This window comes from Ipomoea nil, unplaced genomic scaffold (assembly GCF_001879475.1).
Source record: "Ipomoea nil cultivar Tokyo-kokei standard unplaced genomic scaffold, Asagao_1.1 scaffold1043, whole genome shotgun sequence".
Classification (NCBI taxonomy): domain Eukaryota; kingdom Viridiplantae; phylum Streptophyta; class Magnoliopsida; order Solanales; family Convolvulaceae; genus Ipomoea; species Ipomoea nil.
The window spans coordinates 13,158,175-13,178,918 of NW_017617471.1; the positions used below are offsets into that span (position 1 = coordinate 13,158,175).

General features: G+C 34.3%; 1 protein-coding gene across 1 annotated transcript; it reads left to right on the top strand.

The window, feature by feature from the left end:
* Positions 1–1,479: 1,479 nt before the first annotated feature.
* Positions 1,480–18,990, top strand: LOC109181991 (NHL repeat-containing protein 2). Its single transcript, XM_019331986.1, has 28 exons — positions 1,480–1,968; positions 2,473–2,573; positions 2,691–2,747; positions 2,836–2,930; positions 4,313–4,412; positions 4,591–4,649; positions 4,848–4,972; positions 5,458–5,584; positions 6,955–7,042; positions 7,209–7,287; positions 7,463–7,523; positions 7,718–7,793; positions 8,200–8,310; positions 8,667–8,762; positions 8,869–8,991; positions 10,972–11,169; positions 11,356–11,460; positions 11,870–11,934; positions 14,199–14,292; positions 14,443–14,600; positions 15,588–15,637; positions 15,740–15,861; positions 15,970–16,077; positions 16,373–16,465; positions 17,002–17,038; positions 17,126–17,373; positions 17,456–17,605; positions 18,632–18,990. The coding sequence occupies exons 1-28, from the start codon at positions 1,605–1,607 to the stop codon at positions 18,800–18,802; spliced, it is 3,261 nt and encodes a 1,086-aa protein (XP_019187531.1). The 5' UTR covers positions 1,480–1,604; the 3' UTR covers positions 18,803–18,990.
* Positions 18,991–20,744: the final 1,754 nt, after the last annotated feature.

Genomic DNA, 20,744 nt, shown 5'->3' on the forward strand with positions numbered 1-20,744 from the left:
TTTACGCAAAAAAAAAAAAAAAAAAAATCGCGGATGTGGAGTTAACGGCGCGCGTTTGATCAAATTATGAATTTTCTGTTATAAGATTATAAATGTAATGTAAATTCATAATCTCATAACAAAAAATTCATAATCGCATAAAAGTAAAATATTTATTAAATTATGAATTTTCTGTTATGAGATTATGAATGTAATGTAGATTCATAATCTCATAACAGAAAATTCATAATTTCATAACAGAAAATTCATAATTTCATAACAGAAAATTCATAATCTCATAATAGAAAATTCATAATCTTATAACAGAAAATTCATAATCTCATGGTTCCAAAGTGAATTTGTAGGCATGGTTCCAAAGTGAATGTGCAGGCATGGATTCATAATTTATGAACGTCCGTGATTTCGGACGGGAATGTGTAGGCATGGTTCCAAAGTGAATGTGCAGGCATGAATTCATAATTTATGAATATCCGAAATCATTGCTCACCTCAAATTAAAGTGAAACCGCGAAATGTGAAAATGAAGAAGAAAAGTCACGCAATTAATTAAGAAAAAAAAAAACGGTGTACTAACACCGTTGGAACCGTGTTCACCATGAATGGTGAACACGGTTCCATGGCATAACGATTGTATTTTATCAATGTGGGTTGACCACTTGAAATTGGACCAGACCCTCCTCTAAAATGAAAGGGGGACAGTTGGGTCCTTCCCTGAACCGGAAGCTTGGACGCGTGGTGGACTGAACAAGCTTGGGATTGGACCTTTCCCTGAACCGGAAGCAGCCATGCTGAATCATCGCCAAGCTTCCAGAGCGGTTCAGGGAAGGGTCCAATCCCAAGCTTGTTCGGTCCACCACGCGTCCAAGCTTCCAGTTCAAGGAAGGACCCAACTGTCCCCCTTTCATTTTAGGGGAGGGTCCGGTCCAATTTCAAGTGGTCAACCCACATTGATAAAATAAGTGAGAGCATATAGGTAAATTTTCTCCCAAACAATACATGAATTACCATATATCGTTTACTCTTTTCTCGTCTAGCGAGTTTTTAACGAGTTACGATTATGATAAGATAATGTACATAGGAGGAGTGTTATAAAAATAAATTATTGTGGACATTATAGACATTCATGGTCGCAGCATTATAATCACCATTATTGTTTTCGGTTACAATTGTATATTATATATGTTTGTATCATTTATACAGATATAGAGGTCGAAATAAAATATTGAATTTATACCTTTGTCTATCTCTCTATTATATTTTATACTCTATTTTTCATTAGACAATTCGCGGTTCCAATCCTTTCTATAATCTGTTTCACCAGGAGCGCTATGAGCTAAAGAGAATTAAATGACAACAAATAATTGATTTTTTTTTTTAAACAACATTCTAGTACCACATAAAACTACAGTATATGCATTGTCAAAAGATAATCAAAACTGTATACATATACACCCACAGATCTCAAGGGCACTTTCGTCCCATCACACGGAATACAACTGAAATCCCCTTCCCCGCCACTCGATACAGAATCAGGATTATTTACATTTCAGCCAAAGCCAAACAGAGAAGTATACTGTGGTCTGTGGAGCTTGAGGCCTCACAAAAATGGCACTGAGACTATTATTATTGTCTCCGCCATTGTCCACTCTTTCTTCTTCTTCTTCTTCTCAATCGAAGCTTGCGCAGTTCTCTCGCTCCAAACAGGCGTCGTTTGTCCGATTTTATCCGAAACATTTCGCGAATTCGGGGCGGAGAAAGTCGGGTTTGGCGGTGAATGCGTGCGTGAAGTTGGAGGAGACTAATGTCTCCGAGGCGGGGAATCAATGGGGAAAGGTCTCCGCCGTGCTGTTTGATATGGATGGTGTGCTTTGCAACAGCGAGGAGCCTTCTAGAAGGGCTGCTGTAGATGTTTTTGCGGAAATGGGGGTTCAAGTAACAGTAGAAGACTTTGCGCCCTTTACGGGCATGGGTAAAAACCCAATACTTTTTTTTCCCCCTCTTGTTGCAATACTTTTAAATTTCCTCTGTTTGCCATTCACATATTATACATTTTAGACATTTAATTCACAAATTCATATGATATAACGTGCAAATTTCAAGTTTTCTGAGAAATCAGTGTGTATGAATCGAAGCAATGGAGCTTGGTGGTTTTCTTGCATTGTCGTAATTACCTATAACTTGTTTCATGTCATTTTCTTGTTCCTCTCCGGTTTTAGTGTTATAGAGAGAAGGAAAGTTTTAGATCATTATTGTTCCTTGTTTTACCTTGCATAGTACAAGAATTTCATTTATTATCAAATTTCCTTTAGAATTTTAGTTAAGTTTCCATTTTCCTTGATTGTGATGCCTAAGGGCTAAAGGAGTGATGCCAATTATTTTTTCAGAGAAGTTTCTGTCTTAACTTATCCTTCCTCACTTTCCTCTTGTAACCTGTTTCCTTTTTCTTTTCCAATTTTCCTCATGAATATGCCAGGTGAAGCGAACTTCTTAGGTGGTGTTGCTAATGTGAAGGGTGTTCTTGGATTCAATCCCGAGGCAGCAAAGAAGAGGTTTTTTGAGATATATTTAGATAAGGTGATTGAAGTGTTTCATTTGCAAATATATTACTTTTAGTATTTTGTAGAATGAGAATATCAGTTTGAACATCTAATTTCTTTTCTTGATACAAAGCTTTGTGTCCTTGTTGTGTAGTATGCAAAGCCAAATTCTGGCATAGGTTTCCCTGGTGCCTTTGAACTTGTCACTCAGGTATGTAATATAGCTCCAAACATGACTTTGATATTTTAATTCTTTGTTTTATTTAATTTTTCTTTTGCATGCTCAAACTGTTTGACAGTGTAAAAGCAAAGGTCTCAAAGTTGCTGTTGCATCAAGTGCTGATCGCATCAAGGTCGATGCGAACTTAACAGCTGCTGGTTTGTCGTTGTCAATGTGAGCTGATGTTGTTATCTGATTTAGATATTTGATGATTGAATTACCTTTTGGGCTATAATGTCATGTTGAGTGACATTGGGACTCTTAACAATGATGAAAACCTTTTTAAGGGTTAAGAGTCCCACATTGAAAATATAAGAGAGAACACATGGGTTTATAAGGCCATGAGTTAGACTAGCTAATTGATTGAATTCAGTCTTTTAGTGGGTTTGGCCCTTGTGCATTATAGCCCATTGGCCCAATTATAGTTTAATAACATTAAGTTTTATTTATTCGTTCCGATTAGTATTCATATGTCATATCTTCCATGGGTGGGCAAAACCTATATAATTCATTGTTTCCCTATCTTCTCCCTCAAAAGAATAGCTTTTATCACACCCATCTCATGGTGTTACATTATCTTATTTCTTTTAACATAATAACTACTGCAGGGATGACAAAAGTGTGTTCCCAATAACTAGGGAAAAGTGGTCAGAGGTGTTCCCCTTTAGTGATTTAGTTAATTAAGGACCCAAAAGCTCACATGATGGTCACATTCAATGTAAAGATGGGATTTCAGTCTTTCCATAAATTTTTACTAGTTCCCCCTTCTTCCACCCTACTCCCTCTTCTTCAGTTCTTCTCACCAATTTATCAACACCAGTTTGAAATTCGACTGAAAATTTCTATTAATCAAAGGCATATTGTTGATTGAGAGCTTTAGTTTGAAGGATCATCTTATATTTTAATGGCTATATGCAGAACTTTAGCTCTTTTGTGGGTTTGTAGATTTATTTGTTTCTGACAATTTGGCTACTCAAATAGAGTTTTAGTTTTATTGTGGCTTTCTTTGTTGATGTTCTATTTTTTCTGAAATTTTAATCAATATGCAGAATCTAAGATTTAGATTTAGATAGATTGGTAGGCAAGGAGTTTGATGGAAAATGGTGAATATAAAGAGGGAATATGGGTAAAGAAGAGGGGATTTGTGAAAATTAATGAATAGACTGAAATACCATTCCTTTCGTTGCATGTGATTATCATGAGTCTTTTCCATCTGTATTTGATTGAATCACTAGTAGAAGATCACTTTTGTCCACATTCCCATAGTTATGACTAAAATTGTCCAAATTGAGAGTTATGTACTAGTTCTGGAATTCCACCATAGTGAGGTGGCCAAAACCTGAAGTAGTTCTTTATATTGTTTGACTTCATTATAATTAGTTTTCTATATCTGTGTATGGCGATGACAGGTTTCCTTGAAGGCATGGTAAAATCTTAGAAACAAAGCTCAATTTACAAGACTTGTATTGTTACCATTTGTTTGTTTGATTGCTTGTTTCCTCTTTATTTATTTATTTGTTTTGTTTTTGACATTATTCCACCATTTTCCACATCAGGTTTGATGCAATTGTTTCTGCTGATGCATTTGAAAACTTGAAGCCTGCTCCTGATATATTTTTGGCAGCATCAAAGATTTTGAATGTGCCCCCTAGTGAGGTAGGTTAACAGGCATTCTGTGCCATCATTATGTATATCTCCAAAATTTTCAGACAAGCCTCAGATAGCATCCTAAACTTAACTTTGCCTAGTACATAATCATAAACTTCTGCTCTCTGTAGTTCTTATTGCTTGGAATTTTATCCTTGTAGTTAATGTACTACTTATATTGATGCAGTGTGTTGTGATTGAAGATGCATTAGCTGGTATACAAGCTGCCAAAGCAGCAAAAATGCGGTATTGATTGTTGTTTCTTTTGTTCAACAGGAAGTGTATATTTTGTGTGTGTAACACAAGATGATGCTATTTCTTCATGTTTCTGCATCCATCACTTCAGCATTCAAATCACATTGGTTCATATGTTAATGCTCTCCACTATCCCTTTGATGGTCTTCTTAATTGCATTTCTCTGGTGTTATGATATTCCAATTACAGATGCATAGCAGTGACCACAACATTGGCAGAAGATACTATAGAAGCAGCGGCTCCATCACTTATCAGAAAGGGGATAAGCTATATTTCACTTGATGATATTCTCAGTGGTGGATCTGGTTCCAATAGTATGTAGTTCTAAAATCTAATGAGAAATTCCCTTTGTACCATTCACAATAATGATGAAGCTGGTCTATGCCAATTTTATGAGTAACATAATCTTGTAATTGATTCCTTATTAACTAAAGGAGGTTTCTTCCTTTCTACACAAACAAATTCCTTGTGTCAATCTATTTATCCTTTAGTGTGCTAGCTTGGAGGTTTCCTTTTGAAAGTTGCCAAAAGGCTCCATCACTTCTTTGCTCTTGATTTCAGATGACCATTTTTTTTCCATTACTACATATGTACGTACCACCCTTACCTAAAAAATGTTCAAATGGTTCATGTTTACATTCCTGTTTATTGAATACAAATGTAGGGTACTTTTATATATGCTCATATATCTAAGGAGTATGTATAAAAATACACCACTTAGTTTTCAACTTCATGTTCAGTGTTAGTTTTCAGTTTCTATAGATTATGACCTGAGTTCTTGTGATGATAAAAATTGCAGATGTGAAGATGCAGGGCCCTCAACCTATCAATTATCCTGCACCGTCTTCACTTGAACCCAACAGTAAAAGGATGACACCAGTGCAGGATAAATACCCTACCATTGGTTCAGTCTCCTCAATTGGAGGGTAAGAGTGGCTCTGTGTCTGAACCAATTAATAAAAATTTAATCATATCACTCATGATTTCAATCCTCAATAATTTTGTGTGCTTTGGTTTTCTGATCACTAATCCATAATCACCTATATATTCATTTCTTGAGATGCTACTTGTTTGGAAAATGTCATTTCAAGAGCAAACAGTTCATTAAAACATGTTCCTATGTTTTAATGTACAATGCATAAGATAAATTGTACTGATGTTGCTGGTATATAAGTGAACTTCCAGAGTTTTCCATGAATGAAATGCCTCTTCCTGGATTCTCTCCATTTACTGGTGCATAGAAACTCAAAACCAGAAGTTACTGAACTTAATTCTCTGTTTTGTTGCACATTTTTTTTTAAATAATAAAATGGAAAATGTGACAAGGAAAATCTTGGAGCCTTTAGTGTCAATCCATGAGGTGGTTCATTCAGTTATCTTTTAATCAAGGTTAGTGCAAAGTTAAGTTTAGTTGGCTGGCTTTACCTTTTCAGTGCAATAGGAACTTTAAAATCAAGTTAAACCTTAATTCTCCAAATATAAGAGATTTTCACTTGAAAAAGCTATTCATTGAAGTGAAAATAGGTTGTGCCATTTTGTTGTCATCCGGTTTTATAGATTCAAAGTCTCTAAAACAAACCCTTCTGCGACAGGCAAATCTCACAAAAATTATCAAAATGATTATATCTCTTCCATTTGAATGGAAACCTGGGTGCCATTATTTTGTCTTAGGCTCTTTTAGTTAGTGAAAGGTGTTAGATAAATTTATGGACTATGAAGACAGTACCAGTGTATGAGCATACATGATGAGTGGGCTTCTTTTCTTTTTCAGTGAACTCCTTGTGTTTGATAGTATTCACAGTTTGGAGTTGTTTTCAATGCAAATCAGAAGCTATTATTTTTTTTTTAAAGTGTAATAAAGCTTCAAATGTGCTTTTTAGGGATCATATCATTAGTATTATTATTATTATTATTATTATTATTATTATTATTATTATTATTATTATTATTATTATTATTATTTTGTTTTTCTGAATGTTTATTTGTTGATTGTTGTGTGCTTCTCAAAATTTATATAGTATATCTGTTTGTTGGCTATTGAAAACACCTGATTGGTCAGTACAGACTCTATATTTAGAGAAAACCTATAAGCTCTGTACTTGGAATTGGTTTAGGGATTTCCTACATAATACAGCATTCTTTGCTTGTCCTAGTTTGCTTTTTATTTCTGGAGGAAATTCCAGCTGCTAAGAATATATTGGTCTACTTTATTTTTTTTTTATCTCCATCAGGATTAGCACAAATATGATATTCAGTCCAATGTTGTCATGAGGCTGTAGAAATAATTTATGGACAGGGTGCAGGTTTCACGCCGCAATGTTGTGAGATATGCAAGTTTGGGCATTGCTGCATCTTGTCTTCTTTTTGTCATCACAAACTGGAAGGTAAAGGTTTAAAGTAAAGGAGAATGTTTGTGAGAAAAAACATAAGTTTTGAGTTAGCATTTCCTCGAAATTTGCATTGTCCTGTTTAATCTGGTTTTTATGTTTATGGCACTGATTTTATCATCATCATTATTACTCCTGCTATAAGCTTTTTTTTTTTTTGCAGGCAATGCAATATACATCTCCTAAAGCTATACAGAACTTGTTATTTGGAGTTAGCAGCCCTCCTTTTGGACAAAATAAAGGTCTCACATTTGCAAATTTTCCTTTTGTTTGTTTCCATCCCTACTTGTCAATGAGCAATTCTTGCATTGCTTTACTTAATTTATTTTGCTTGATTAGATATATTCTGTTTGACTGTTTATTTAAATGAATTTAAGATGAAACAAAAGAAATTCAGAACACTTATTGTTGCTGCAGACACATCTAGCTCACAGAGAATTCAACAGTTTATAAACTATATTTCTGACGTGGAGAGCAGGTAAGTTATATCCTACTCCACACTTCATTACTTCTAATAAAATTTTGTTTTAAATTTCTCAGGATATGAAATAGTTAATTCACTCTTTACTTAATAGTCATGTATAGGTCCCGTGTTGGTCCTTAACATTTTACACTTAGCCTACCAACTTCTGATTCTACCTATCTCATATTTCAATTCCTGGCTTCCGCTAGGGAAAATGCAACTATTGTGCCAGAGTTCCCATCTAAATTAGACTGGCTGAATACTGCCCCTCTTCAGCTGCGCCGGGTATAGACAGTATCCCATCTTTCTATTTTGTGTTTTTACCAATTAACTCTAGCATTCATTGTATATTTCTGTATGTTCTTCCTCTTTACTTTCTTGCCTCAGACCTTTTTCATTGAACTGTTAATCTTCCTACACAATGCTTTCAATTTGTTACACATGTTGTTATAACCTTATGCTTGGTCGTTGAAGAGAAACTCCTGTAAGAGGTTCCCAATGGCCAATGCTCATTTCTACCTTCCTTTTTCTTAACCTTTTTCTTGCTCTTTACTTTCTTGCCACAGACTTTCTCAACCTTCACCTTTTCGTCCTTTGGGAATATATAACAGTTTTATGGGAAAAGTCTAGAAAGGAATTGTAAATTTTACTCATCAGTCAATAACATAGATTTTCATCTTTTACTGGACAGGATTTGAGAGGCAAGGTAGTTCTTCTGGACTTTTGGACATACTGCTGTATTAATTGTATGCATGTGCTGCCAGATCTGGAATTTCTGGAGAAAAAGTATAAAGATATGCCAGTAAGACTACCTTTTCCTCATTCAGTTTTTGATATGTTGGTTCCATGTTTCTTCTTGACGTACAATGCTGTTAATTCCTACTTATCGAGCTGCTAATATATAATGCATCCCTTGTATAACCATTGAGTTCTTTGAATCTCTATGTCAATGGCATTCTAACTATGTAAATTCTCTCTGTAGAGTAATTATTATCTAAGTCATTATAACAACTGAAGAGGTGAAACAACTATGTGCAGAAATGGAGCTGCCTAAATGCTAGTGTAGCCTTTAACTAGTTATTCAATCTTTACTCCTTAAATTTGATTTTTTGTGAGTGGAAACATTAATTCAGATTTTGAACATGGTTAGTCTTGCAGTTTGTTGTAGTGGGAGTGCATTCAGCAAAGTTTGACAATGAGAAAGATCTAGAGGCCATTCGCAATGCAGTATTGCGCTATGAGATCACTCATCCAGTAAGTAATTACTTAAATCTGCTATTTGTTTTTCTTCTTGTTATACTTTTTGAATTATCTTATATCCTCATTGCATGTTCAGTGACTGTTCCCTTTGCAAACCTAGGTTGTCAATGATGGAGAGATGAATTTATGGAGAGAATTAGGTATAAATTCCTGGCCAACCTTTGCCCTTGTTGGGCCAAATGGCAAGCTTCTTGCACAAATAGCTGGTGAAGGTCGCAGAAAGGTAATAATCTGTCTCTATCTAGTCTATTTTTTCCTAACAATATGCCTCCACCAATTGCAAAACCATATTAAGCTCAAGCAAAGTGCAAATGAGGATAATGAATATAGTACAGACAATATTTGATTAGATATTACATAAATAAACCCAAAGCTAGAGATTTTGATGACTTGATTGTGAAGGTTATTTCCTTCTTTTTTTTTTTCTCTTCCTTTTTATCATCCCAGTTTCACCTTTTTATTTATTTATTTATTTATTTATTTATTTTTGGGTGCATTTAAAAGATAAGCCTTTGTCCATGTCAACTGGCTGAATTTTGGTGCAGCGATAAACAGGAAATGACAAATGTTCTACACATATAGTTTATTATTAACTGTAAAATTGCTGCATTTAATACAGTAACTTTTCTTGCATCTCTAACATTTCAAACAGGGTGCTGAAATAAAAGCCACTTCATGCCACTTGACCACAAGGTCATTGGCAAATAAATAAATAAATAAAAGCCATTTCTATTTGTACATGTAACTAGAAACCCTAAATCTCTTCTATACATAAACTGAACCAAGCCTTACAATGCATATAAAATCAGATAGATCTCACTTATCTAGTTAAATTACTAATTGTTTTTGAAAGTAATTCCCTCTTCATCTCTTAATTTTACGTGTTACATGTACATGTAGATTTGAAAGCTTTTCCCTTTTCTAAAATTTGAAGTCTGCCTCTCTATGTTAAAAAAAAAAAAAATTCAATGTCATCTTTTCTCTTAAAAATACTGAAGAAATTGGTAGGCTCTTATTATTATTCTTTTAAATTGCATGACATATATTTTTATGTTGATGGCTCAATGTTTGCTTCCTTCCCATTTTCACATTTTTCCCTTTAGAAATGTGTCAATATCCTCTTGCTAGAGTTCATCTTTCTTCTGTTCAATTCATTTGGAAAATTAAAGAAAATGACCCTCTTAGGCTTTGTTTGGGACATCAGTGGGATTTGAGTGTGGCGGTGAGATTGGAGTAGTGATAATGAGATTGAAATGGTAGCAGTTAGACTGGTTAGAGATAAGTGAAAAGAATGGGTGTCTAGGAAAATAGCAGTGATAGGGAGATTGGAAGACATTTACATGAAATATAGAAATAATACTCCATTTTTATATTAATATTTTTTTAGAAGTTTTAACAAATAAATAAATAATAATTTTATTTTATTTACGAATTACAATATATATATATATATATATATATATATATATATATATATATATATATATATATATATATATATATGTATATATATATAATTTCATAATTAACAATTTTTTATATTAATAAATTTGTTGATATAGTTATAAAAAATTGCAAATATATATTAAGAAAATATATCAAAATTGGGCGATGTGGGGTGCCAACATCGCCTAATTTTGCTCATGGGAGCATGAGGCTCCTCTATGAAATGGGAGCCTCTTGCTCCCAAATATAATTGAAGGTTGCTATTTAGCAGCCCTTTAGGATTGGTAGTTCAAATTCTTTTTTAAATTTAAATTAATTTATAATTATTAGTTATTATTAATATAAATCATGGGACATGGGGGATGTTTTGGAGAATTTCTCTCCTTATGCCCCCAAAATGTTCCCACAGTGGAAATTTGTACTATAGTGTTTGGGGCGGTGTGATTGGATTTTTGCACCACACCATGTGCTGGTCATCCAAACAATCAATTTTAGGCATTTGGAGGGCTCCCAAATGAAGCCTAATCATTTGGAGATGTTTGACTAGGAATGCTAAGCATTAAAAATAAAATAAAAATTCAGTAGAAGTATATCCAAATTCATTCTTTAATGAAAGATTGAATTTTGAGAAATAAGGTTCTTTTTCCAATAATTATCAATGCCTTGTTGCTCTTCATTATATATTTATTGGTGTGCTGTCTATAACTCAATAATAAGCTAATTACATAATAGTTTATATTTCTATTGCTTTGCCTAGGATCTTGATGACTTAGTTGAGGCAGCACTTTTGTTCTATGGTAGAAAAAAGCTCTTGGATAATACTCCCATTCCCTTGAAATTGGAGAAAGACAATGATCCCCGCTTGTTAGCATCCCCGTTAAAGTATCCTGGTAAGCTGGCAGTTGATGTCCTCAACAATCGGCTATTCATTTCAGACAGCAACCATAACCGAATAGTATGCTCTCTCTCTCTCTCTCTCTCTCTCTCTCTCTCTCTCTCTCTCTCTCTCTCTCTCTCTCTTCTAGATGTGTCTGTCTAGGTGTGCCTTATTCTATCTCTCCCTTTCCAAATGAAAGAGGTTGAGACATCTGTGAATGATGCTTCTAGATGGCATAATCTTGCTTTTATGTCTGAAATGCAGGTAGTCACTGACCTAGAAGGGAACTATATAGCTCAAGTTGGGAGCACGGGGGAGGAGGGTCTTCGTGATGGTAATTTCGATGAGGCCACTTTCAATCGACCACAGGTAATGGCAGTTATAAACCCTCCACTGCCTTCTCTGGCATTCTTCTTCAGGATGTTGCTTCCTCCACTTTTGATTGAATTTAATGATTTGACTGGGACGACTGTTCATTGTAGAAATATAAGTAAAGAGAAATGTGGGGCAACATTTTGAAATTCTTTTGATTAGTGATTGGGAAGTCAACTTAAGTTTGAGCGAATGGTTCCCAATTCCCATATAATGTTAGAACAGAACTGATAGAGAGATTTGAGTTCATGGAAGCAGTAATTATTTTGAGATTGTCCACAATAAAAACCACACAATTCAATGTGAAGCATACGGGGCGAATTTTTCTCATTCTCCTTTATTCATTTGATTTTCACAGCTTCTGGTTTTGCTTAAAGTCATTTCTTGTTCACTTCCTTCTGCCCAGGGTTTGTCTTACAATGCAAAGAAAAATCTCCTTTATGTGGCAGATACTGAAAACCATGCTTTGAGGTACTGGTGCCTGGGATTTTTTTGGTTAAGCATTTTTTTTTTTAGATCTTCTGAATGTTTTTACTCTACTGTATATTTCATATCCCTCTATGTTCCCTTTAATTTGGATGCTCATGTTTAATGTCTGATAAATAGAGCCTAAAATTCACATGTTTGAACTTGATTATTTGCTATAACAACTAATGCATCAATTAAATATCTCAAAGATTATATGGAATACAAATTGCTAATTAAGTAGAAGACCGCGATCTGTGTAACCAACAATTTCTAGATTTCCATGGTCTTTGTATAACAAACCAATGCCAGGAGATTTCTTAGGAGGTGTTTGGTTCATGGGTTTACACACCAGGAATGAGAATCAAATCATAGTTAGTGTTTGGTTGACAACTTTTTTAAAACACCACTATAGGATTTGATTACCCCTTCAATTAAAAACCTCATTTCCTAATTAAAAACGAGTATCATTCCATCTTATTGGTAATCTAATTTTTAAGTTTGGATTAGTGCTTTTAGATTTTGGATGTCATTATATTTAGGATCAATTGCCTTGATTTTTTGTTTTTGTATTTTTAAAACCTTTATTCCCATTATAGGGTCATAAACAATCAAACATCAATATTGGTAATTATTCCAATTCCACCTACTACCAAACATGCAAAATACTTTCACCAAAACCATTTCCATTACCAATACCAAGTATTTGATTCCCATCCCGATTCTCATGTGCGAACCAAACACACCCTTAATGTTGAAAAATAAAGGGTTGTGTTTGTTTATGAATAGGTGTTTAATTAAGAGTTATGTGTCTCTTGTTAAATATCAATATAGTCTAACGTTAATTGAATAAAGTCTACGAGAAACCTAACCTCGTAGTAGTGGAAGCGGAAGAGGAAGCGATGTTGTTCTCCAGCCATAGTTGATGTCCTTTCCTCTTGAACGGTAGAACTGCAGGTGAAAGGTTAGACGTTTTGTCCCATACTTGACTCAGAACCTTAGATGATGTACTGAGATTATTCTGAACAGTATGAGTACTATAAATTGTATGTGCTATATACTGTATATCCTGTATCCCATCAATACAGGCTTTATATTAGGTACAAAGTCTAATTGGCTAACAACTTCCAGTTATTCAGTAAAAAATTCTCACCAAAAGCAAGTAATTTGAAGAAAAGTGTTCAAATGACCAGTAACTTCACTGTTCATGTGACGAAATTTTTTTAAGAAAAAACTGGCTTCTGATACCATATAGGAAAAGAAGCAAAGAATTTCTTGTATTTTTCATATCTGAATGAAGAGGCAACAAACAAATATATATAGACACAATCTGACCTTTCATCAGGCACCTTTTCGTAGACAGACACAACCCTTTGTGTTTCAACAAAAAACAAACATGGCAATACGAAAATGGACCATCCTTGAGAGATAAACTTGGCAATGGACCAAAAAACCTTCAAAGTTTACCAAAAAGACCAAAGAATAGCAACACAAGGATCTGGAAATTTTCACTGGAAAAAGTCATTGCGGGTAGTTGCACATGCCAGCACATGAAGGGAAGCCTCACTGGCACGTGACGATGGGGCAGATGATGACAAAATTTCACAGGATTGATCACTAGAGAGGGAGGAATCCAATTATGTAGGCAGTGAGATAAAAACATCATCTGAGGAGAGATATGAGAAAAACCGAATCGAGATCTGTCAGCTTGGTTGGGGCGTGGCAGAGCATATGGATGTCACTAGGGATAGGCTTTCCAGCAGTGGGTCATGACAAGGGTTTGAAAGGCCTAGTGGGTGGCAAATAGCAACCACCCGCCAATTAGGCTGAAGCAAAATATGTGAGAAACCAAAGAAAGAGATAATAATATATGTTTATGTGTACTGAATATGAAACCATGCATATTCCTACTAGGTATAGGACTGGAGTTTCCTATTATTCAACAGAAATTATCGATTAAATTAAAATTGTTAGGACTTTATGGTCATGATCATATTTCTGCCTTAACTTGTAAAATGTAGAAATTTTTTCTAGATCTTCTGTATTCTACTTCTAGTTTAGGAGGGGCCAGTAAGTTAATCTTGTTCAATGAATTACCATACTGCCCTTTTTCCACAACATTGAAAAATTACTTGTCATGAATTTTTCTTGTAAAGAATTTATTTTATTATTGTTTTTATTTGCCCGCCCTTCCACAATGTGTTTTGCACTTCACTGGTCATTTCACATTTATTTCACTTCATAAACTTTGCAACTTTTTTGAAATGCAGAGTCATTGATTTTGTAAATGAGATAGTAAGGACACTCGCTGGGAATGGAACAAAGGGTTCCGATTATGAAGGGGGAGGAACAGGGTCTGCTCAGGCAAGATTTATGCAATTTAAAATATTAATGATATAGTTATAATCTAGTGGTGCTCATGTATAATATAGCATAATAATGTAGTTACTACAATCTTTTGGTAGTTACTACAATCTTTTGTTTTGAAATTAAGTTCCTAGACATTATTTTTAGGTCCTCAATTCTCCCTGGGATGTCTGCTTTGAGCCCGACAATGAGATTGTGTATATTGCAATGGCTGGCCAGCATCAGATCTGGGAGCATAATACATTAGACGGTGTAACAAAAGCTTTCAGTGGTGATGGTTACGAGAGGAATTTAAATGGGTCAAGGTAATACACACAACACAATCACAACTATGTTTTTTGTCTCTAAATACATCTACCAGTATGCTATATTGGTTGATTTGAATGTAATTTAATTTTATTTGTGTTCATTTTTCTTGCTATTTAATGTCTTTTGACTTTATTTTGGGGTTAAATGTCAGAGTTTCTGAGTGTCTTATTGAAGAATGAAAGAGTTTACATATGGGTGATGGTAGAACCCTTCATCATTTACTTATCTTTTATTATCATAGCTTGAACATCAGAAAACATGCTTAGAGAAATGAATGGAGGTAATTTAATTAATAACTAATCATGATCATTTTATCATTTGGTGTTACAAGCTAGATCAGCTATTCACCTGGATTGTTCAAGCCAATCTTGGTGAGCATGAAGAGAGTATACCCCCCAAAAAGAGTCACACTTGTGTGAGACCGTGAGACGGTTCGAATCTAGGATAGCTGCTTGTTACTTATGATTGAAATCATAATTCCGGAAAATTTAATACCAACTTAAAATAAATAAACTGTTACTTATATTAGATATTGTAATATTTATATGTGAAATTGTGATACTATTTAGGGTAAAATGATTGTTACTAATGATAAATATTGTAATAATTATAACTGAAATTGTAATACTTACACACCCGGTTGTCTACAACCCAACTCGTCTCACGGACAAGGATCTATGAGACGGTCTTACACAAGTTTTTGCCCCCCAAAAAATGTTAGCTCTTTCATTGCATCTGTTGTTTTCCTCAGAATGGAAAAATACTGCAAAATGAAAATATTTTGGAAACTGCAATGTTTAAGTGATGATTCGAAGTGTTCTGTGCATAATATCTGTCTGTTGGAGGATTCATCTTAACTAGAATCTTGTATAGCTATCAATTGTATGCTGCACTTTTACTACACTTTATAACATAATCTACTTAATATTTAATATTGCTTATCTACAATTGTTTGACCTTAACCTTTGTCCTTTCAATGACAGCTCCAGAAACACATCATTTGCACAACCTTCTGGCATTTCATTATCACCTGGTAATATTTTGGAATAAATTCAGATTATTACTCTTGTTGAGTTATTCCGAATCTTTATTACGTTTTAGTAATATATGACTATCATGCTGCGATATTTTATAGATCGAAAGGAGGCATACATTGCTGACAGTGAGAGTAGCTCCATTCGAGTTGTTGATCTAAGGACTGGAGGTTCAAGATTGCTGGCTGGTGGTGACCCAAATTTCTCAGATAACTTGTTTAGGGTATTCCTATCATGAGCCAAGAGAGCCAGACTTGTTTTAAATTACTTGTTCTTTTTCAAGATTTTGTTGTGTAACAGATCTCTTTAATGTAGCTATTTCAACTTGCAGTTTGGAGACAGCGACGGAATAGGTTCTGGTGCACTTCTTCAACATCCATTAGGTGTTTTTTGTGGTCAAGATGGTCAAGTTTATATAGCAGACTCTTATAATCATAAGGTAATTACTACTTTTAAGTTTTAACCAAGAAATTCTTTGATGCAAGAGGGCAGCACGTGGTTCTGAAGTTCATGACCGCATGAAAACAATTTCTTGGATTTAAAAAAATGTGCCCTTTTTATGCTACCATCTGACCTTAGTTAATGACTAAGATCTCAACTGACTATCAGTGGCAGTTGTATCCAGCTTAAAGGAATAACTATTCATACTTGGAGCTTATAGTTAACTTGAAGATGTAATAGAGAGTCATTTTTGTTCAATATCTTATTTGATGTGGAGCTGTTTTAATTGCCAGATTAAGAAGCTAGATCCAGTAAGTAAAGCCGTGAGTACTTTAGCAGGTACTGGTCAAGCCGGTTTCAAGGATGGAGCTTCTTCAACAGCTCAGGTTGTATAGACTGATTTATTAAGTATGTGTATGTATGCATCTATAATCACATGCATCATAGGAATTTAGGTGTCTTTCAAACGAGTGAAAATGAACGTGTAGTTTGCTCGAGAGTGAGTGGCAAAATTAGGTTGAGAATTGCCTCAGTTGCAATATTAAAGTTAGCATGCGTTTTGTTCTTGATCAGTTGTTACTTGTTAGATCTCTCTCTCTTGCTATATGTATGTGCTTGGCATCTTTTATAGCACTGTATTTAGAGGATCAATTCAGTTCTCAGGGTGTCGTGAAAATTTCACTTTAATGCATAAGATTTGTTAAGAGTCCCACTTTGATCAAATAAGAGATGATATATGGGTTTATAAGGCCATGGGTTAGACTAGTTAATTGGTTGTATTCAATTTTTTAGTCTGGGTTGGCCCATTTGCATTATTATAGCCCAATTGAGTGACATTGGCTCAATCTTAGATTATAATAACATGGTATCTGAGGATACCAGTTGATATGTTTGAGATGAATTAATTGATGCCTTTTTGCAGCTATCAGAACCAGCAGGAATTGTTCAAGCAGAAAGTGGTAATGTCACTTTCATGTAGTTACATTCACCACATATTTTAAAGCAGAAAATAAATCCTTTTTGTATGGTTTGATGATTTTATCCAGGAAGATTATTCATAGCAGATACAAACAACAACCTTATCAGATATTTAGATGTGAACAATGAAAAACTTGAACTTCACACCCTAGAGTTGAAAGGCGTCCTGCCTCCTGCACCTAAATCCCGAACTTTGAAGCGCCTTAGGAGGCGATCTGGAGCTGACACACAGACCATCGTTGTTAGTGGCGGTTCGTCAAAAGAAGCTACATTGCGCCTTCAAATATCAGTACCCGAAGGCTACCATTTCTCAAAGGTTCTTTCTCACTCCTCTTCTCCTCCAAATGACAAACTGGCCATAATTGTTGATGGTGGTTCTCCTTGCTTCCAAAATGTAGGAAGCACAAAGTAAGTTTAGTGTTGAAATGGAACCAGAGGATGCAGCTGTGGTTGATCCTTTGGATGGAAATCTCAGTGCAGAAGGTTCTGCTGTTTTACATGTGAGAAGATCCTCCACTTCACCTTGCATGGGAAGAATTAATTGCAAGGTATTTGTCTCAGTCCATAATCCACATGTCAGCCTTTTTATCAGTCCAATATGTGAGCAGAAAGTACTTGGAGGTAGACATATAATCACGGATCATTATTCTATAGACAATGGTCTACATAGCTGTGTGGACCATAAATAAAAAGTACATTATTTGAGTACTGAAAGCACACTATTTTGTATATTATCAAATAATGTACATTCAGTACACAAATAATATATTTTTAGTATATTAAAAATGTACCTTGTATTCATGAAAATTACATTATTTGAGTACTGAAAGTACATTATTTTGTATATTATCAAATAATGTACATTCAGTACACAAATAATGTACTTTTAGTATATTAAAAATGTACGATCTACAGAGAAATTTGCCTATAATCACCATGTTTGCTTTCAAGCTTGGTTATGTGGGCAAATTATACTATGGACCGCGGTCCACAATGCATTGTGGTCCAGGCATCAAATATACACTGCAGTTTCATTTCAACACAACTATAGTATCATTTTGATATAACTACAGTTTCGCTGGACAATATACACTCAAATATGTGAAATAGTTATTCAGTTTCATTTTGTATACATTGCAGTTTTATTTTGTATACACTGCAGTTTCATTTCAACACAATTACAATTTCATTTCAATTCAATTGCAGTTTCATTTGATAATATAAAAATGAGAGAGTGTCAGTTTAGATACACTATAGTATGCCGTTTTGGACCATGGTCCACAATATAATTGCTGGGTTATGTGCCATTGGGCTCAAAATCCTCCTTTTCTTTTTCTGGTTGTGACCTGATTTATATGCAAAACAAATTTTGTGATGGAATCTCAACGCATACTGCAACTTATTCAGATCTTTACTATGTACACTCATTCTTAATGTGCTAAAACTACCTATATTTGGATAGGCTTCAATAATATTCATATTGACTTCCCCATTGGATAAAACCAAATTAATTTACTATTATCTGTCTTCTGCAACTACTCAGCTGAGGGCTGAGGCTAACAAATTTCTTTCAGGTTTACTACTGTAAAGAAGACGAGGTTTGCTTATATCAGTCTCTGACCTTTGAAGTCCCATTTCAAGAGGTAAATACCGACTCCTCCTCGCCTGCAGAGATCACACTTGCATATGTTGTAAAGCCGAGGGTGTCCACAGATAGCTTCCTGCAGACCCCGGTTAATCGCTGATCAGAATCATGTGAGTTACATCGACATAATATTGTACGTATATATAGAAGTATATCATGCTCTATAATAGTTGCTTAACTTGTTACACATTGTCTTGTTGATATAATACCAACAAGTATTGTGCATACATATAACTTGGTACTTATTATTCCTTGCTTCAAGTTGTAATCTAACTTTATCTTCATTAAGCATACACTTTAACATTTAACTTGATGTGATTAGTCTGTGCAGGTGCATGACCCACCCCAATAGTGCTTTGGCTTCAAGGTGCCATACTATATAAATACTAGCAGTAATAATAAATAATTAGACTAGGATAATAGCCTGGGGCGGATCTACAATAGGACAATTGCTCCTCATCCCTTCCCACCTCTTATATAGTAATAATAACTTATATATAAAATCTAAATTTACGTACAAATTGCTAAATGTTTAAGTAGCTTAGTTGGTTAGAACTCTAAATTTGATAATTTTTTGAATCTGCCCTTAATAATAGCCGCCATGGTGATCATTATTTGAATGATAAGCTTGGGGATAAAGTAAAGAATTCATTCGTGTGTGGTTTGTCCTTTATTGGTCGGATAATGAACCAATTATTGGGGGTGGATTAGTAGAATATGACTTTGCTTGCTTTAATTTAGTGATGATGATGCATAACACCCTTACTGGTCTGCCAGAAAGTGATTCTTTATCCAAATAATACCCATATTTTAGCTTCCAAAATTGCATATGGGTAATATATTATTGTGTTTGACAGCGAATTACGCGTTTGTTCCACCAAATTTGTGTTCAGCATTCTTCCGACATGTCTGTCTCATTATCTTCATGCAACGCCAGGCCACCTTCATATTTGACCCTATGCTTATACTTGTTAGATATAAATGTAGTCTAACTTTAATAGAATTTACGAGAATTCTAACCTCGTAGCAGTGGAAGTGGTGTTGCAGTGTTGTTGATCTCCTGCCATAGTTGATATTCTCTCAGTTGTGTTGCCTTACTCTGTCCCATACTTGACTCAAAATTCTATTGGTGTTATTCTGAACTGTATGAGTACCATAACTTGATATATATATTATATAATGTATATCATGTATCTATCAGGACCATCAATACAGACTTTATATAGGTATAGCGTTGATTAGAAACAAACTCTAGTTATCCATTCAACGAAACTACTTTTAAGTCTAGTCAACCCAACAATGGATTAGATTGGTTGCTATGCTTCACCCCTTGTCTATGTGGAATCGGTTTTTCCCGTTTTCTGCTCTGTTTGGTACGTTATTCGATTCTGTTAGAACCGCTAACACTGTTTGAGGCATGTTCATTTTGTCCAACACTTGTGTTGTCTCTCTCTCTCTCACAATTTGCATTGGGGTTTATTCATTTAGCATTTATAAATTTACGGTAAAAAGTTGTGTGAGATCGTCTCAAGGTCAGATCTTTGAATAATGAGTTAAATTTTTTTATTAATAGATTGGATCTTTGACCTTATTATTCAAGGATTGAGACCCGTGAGATGATCTCACACAAGTGTTACCCTAAACTTATTAAGTCTAGTTATAGAGTGAAACTTGTGTGAGACTGTCTAGGATAATTGTTTGTTACTTATATAAACTCATAATACTTATTACAAACAATTTAATACCAACTTGAAATAAATAAATTGTTACTTACAATGGATACTGTAACCTTTGTATGTGAAATTGAGATACTATTTAGATAATATAATTGTTACTAATGATAAATATTGTAATACTTATAACTAAAATTGTGATACTTACAAAGTTTTTTGTAATTTTTAATGTAAATATTGTAATACTTATATATGAAATGTTTTTTTTTTTTTTTTTGAAAAAAAAACTTATATATGAAATGTTACTTATAAAAGAAACTGTAATACTTATTTTATAAAATTTAATAATACTAATTTGAATTAAAAATA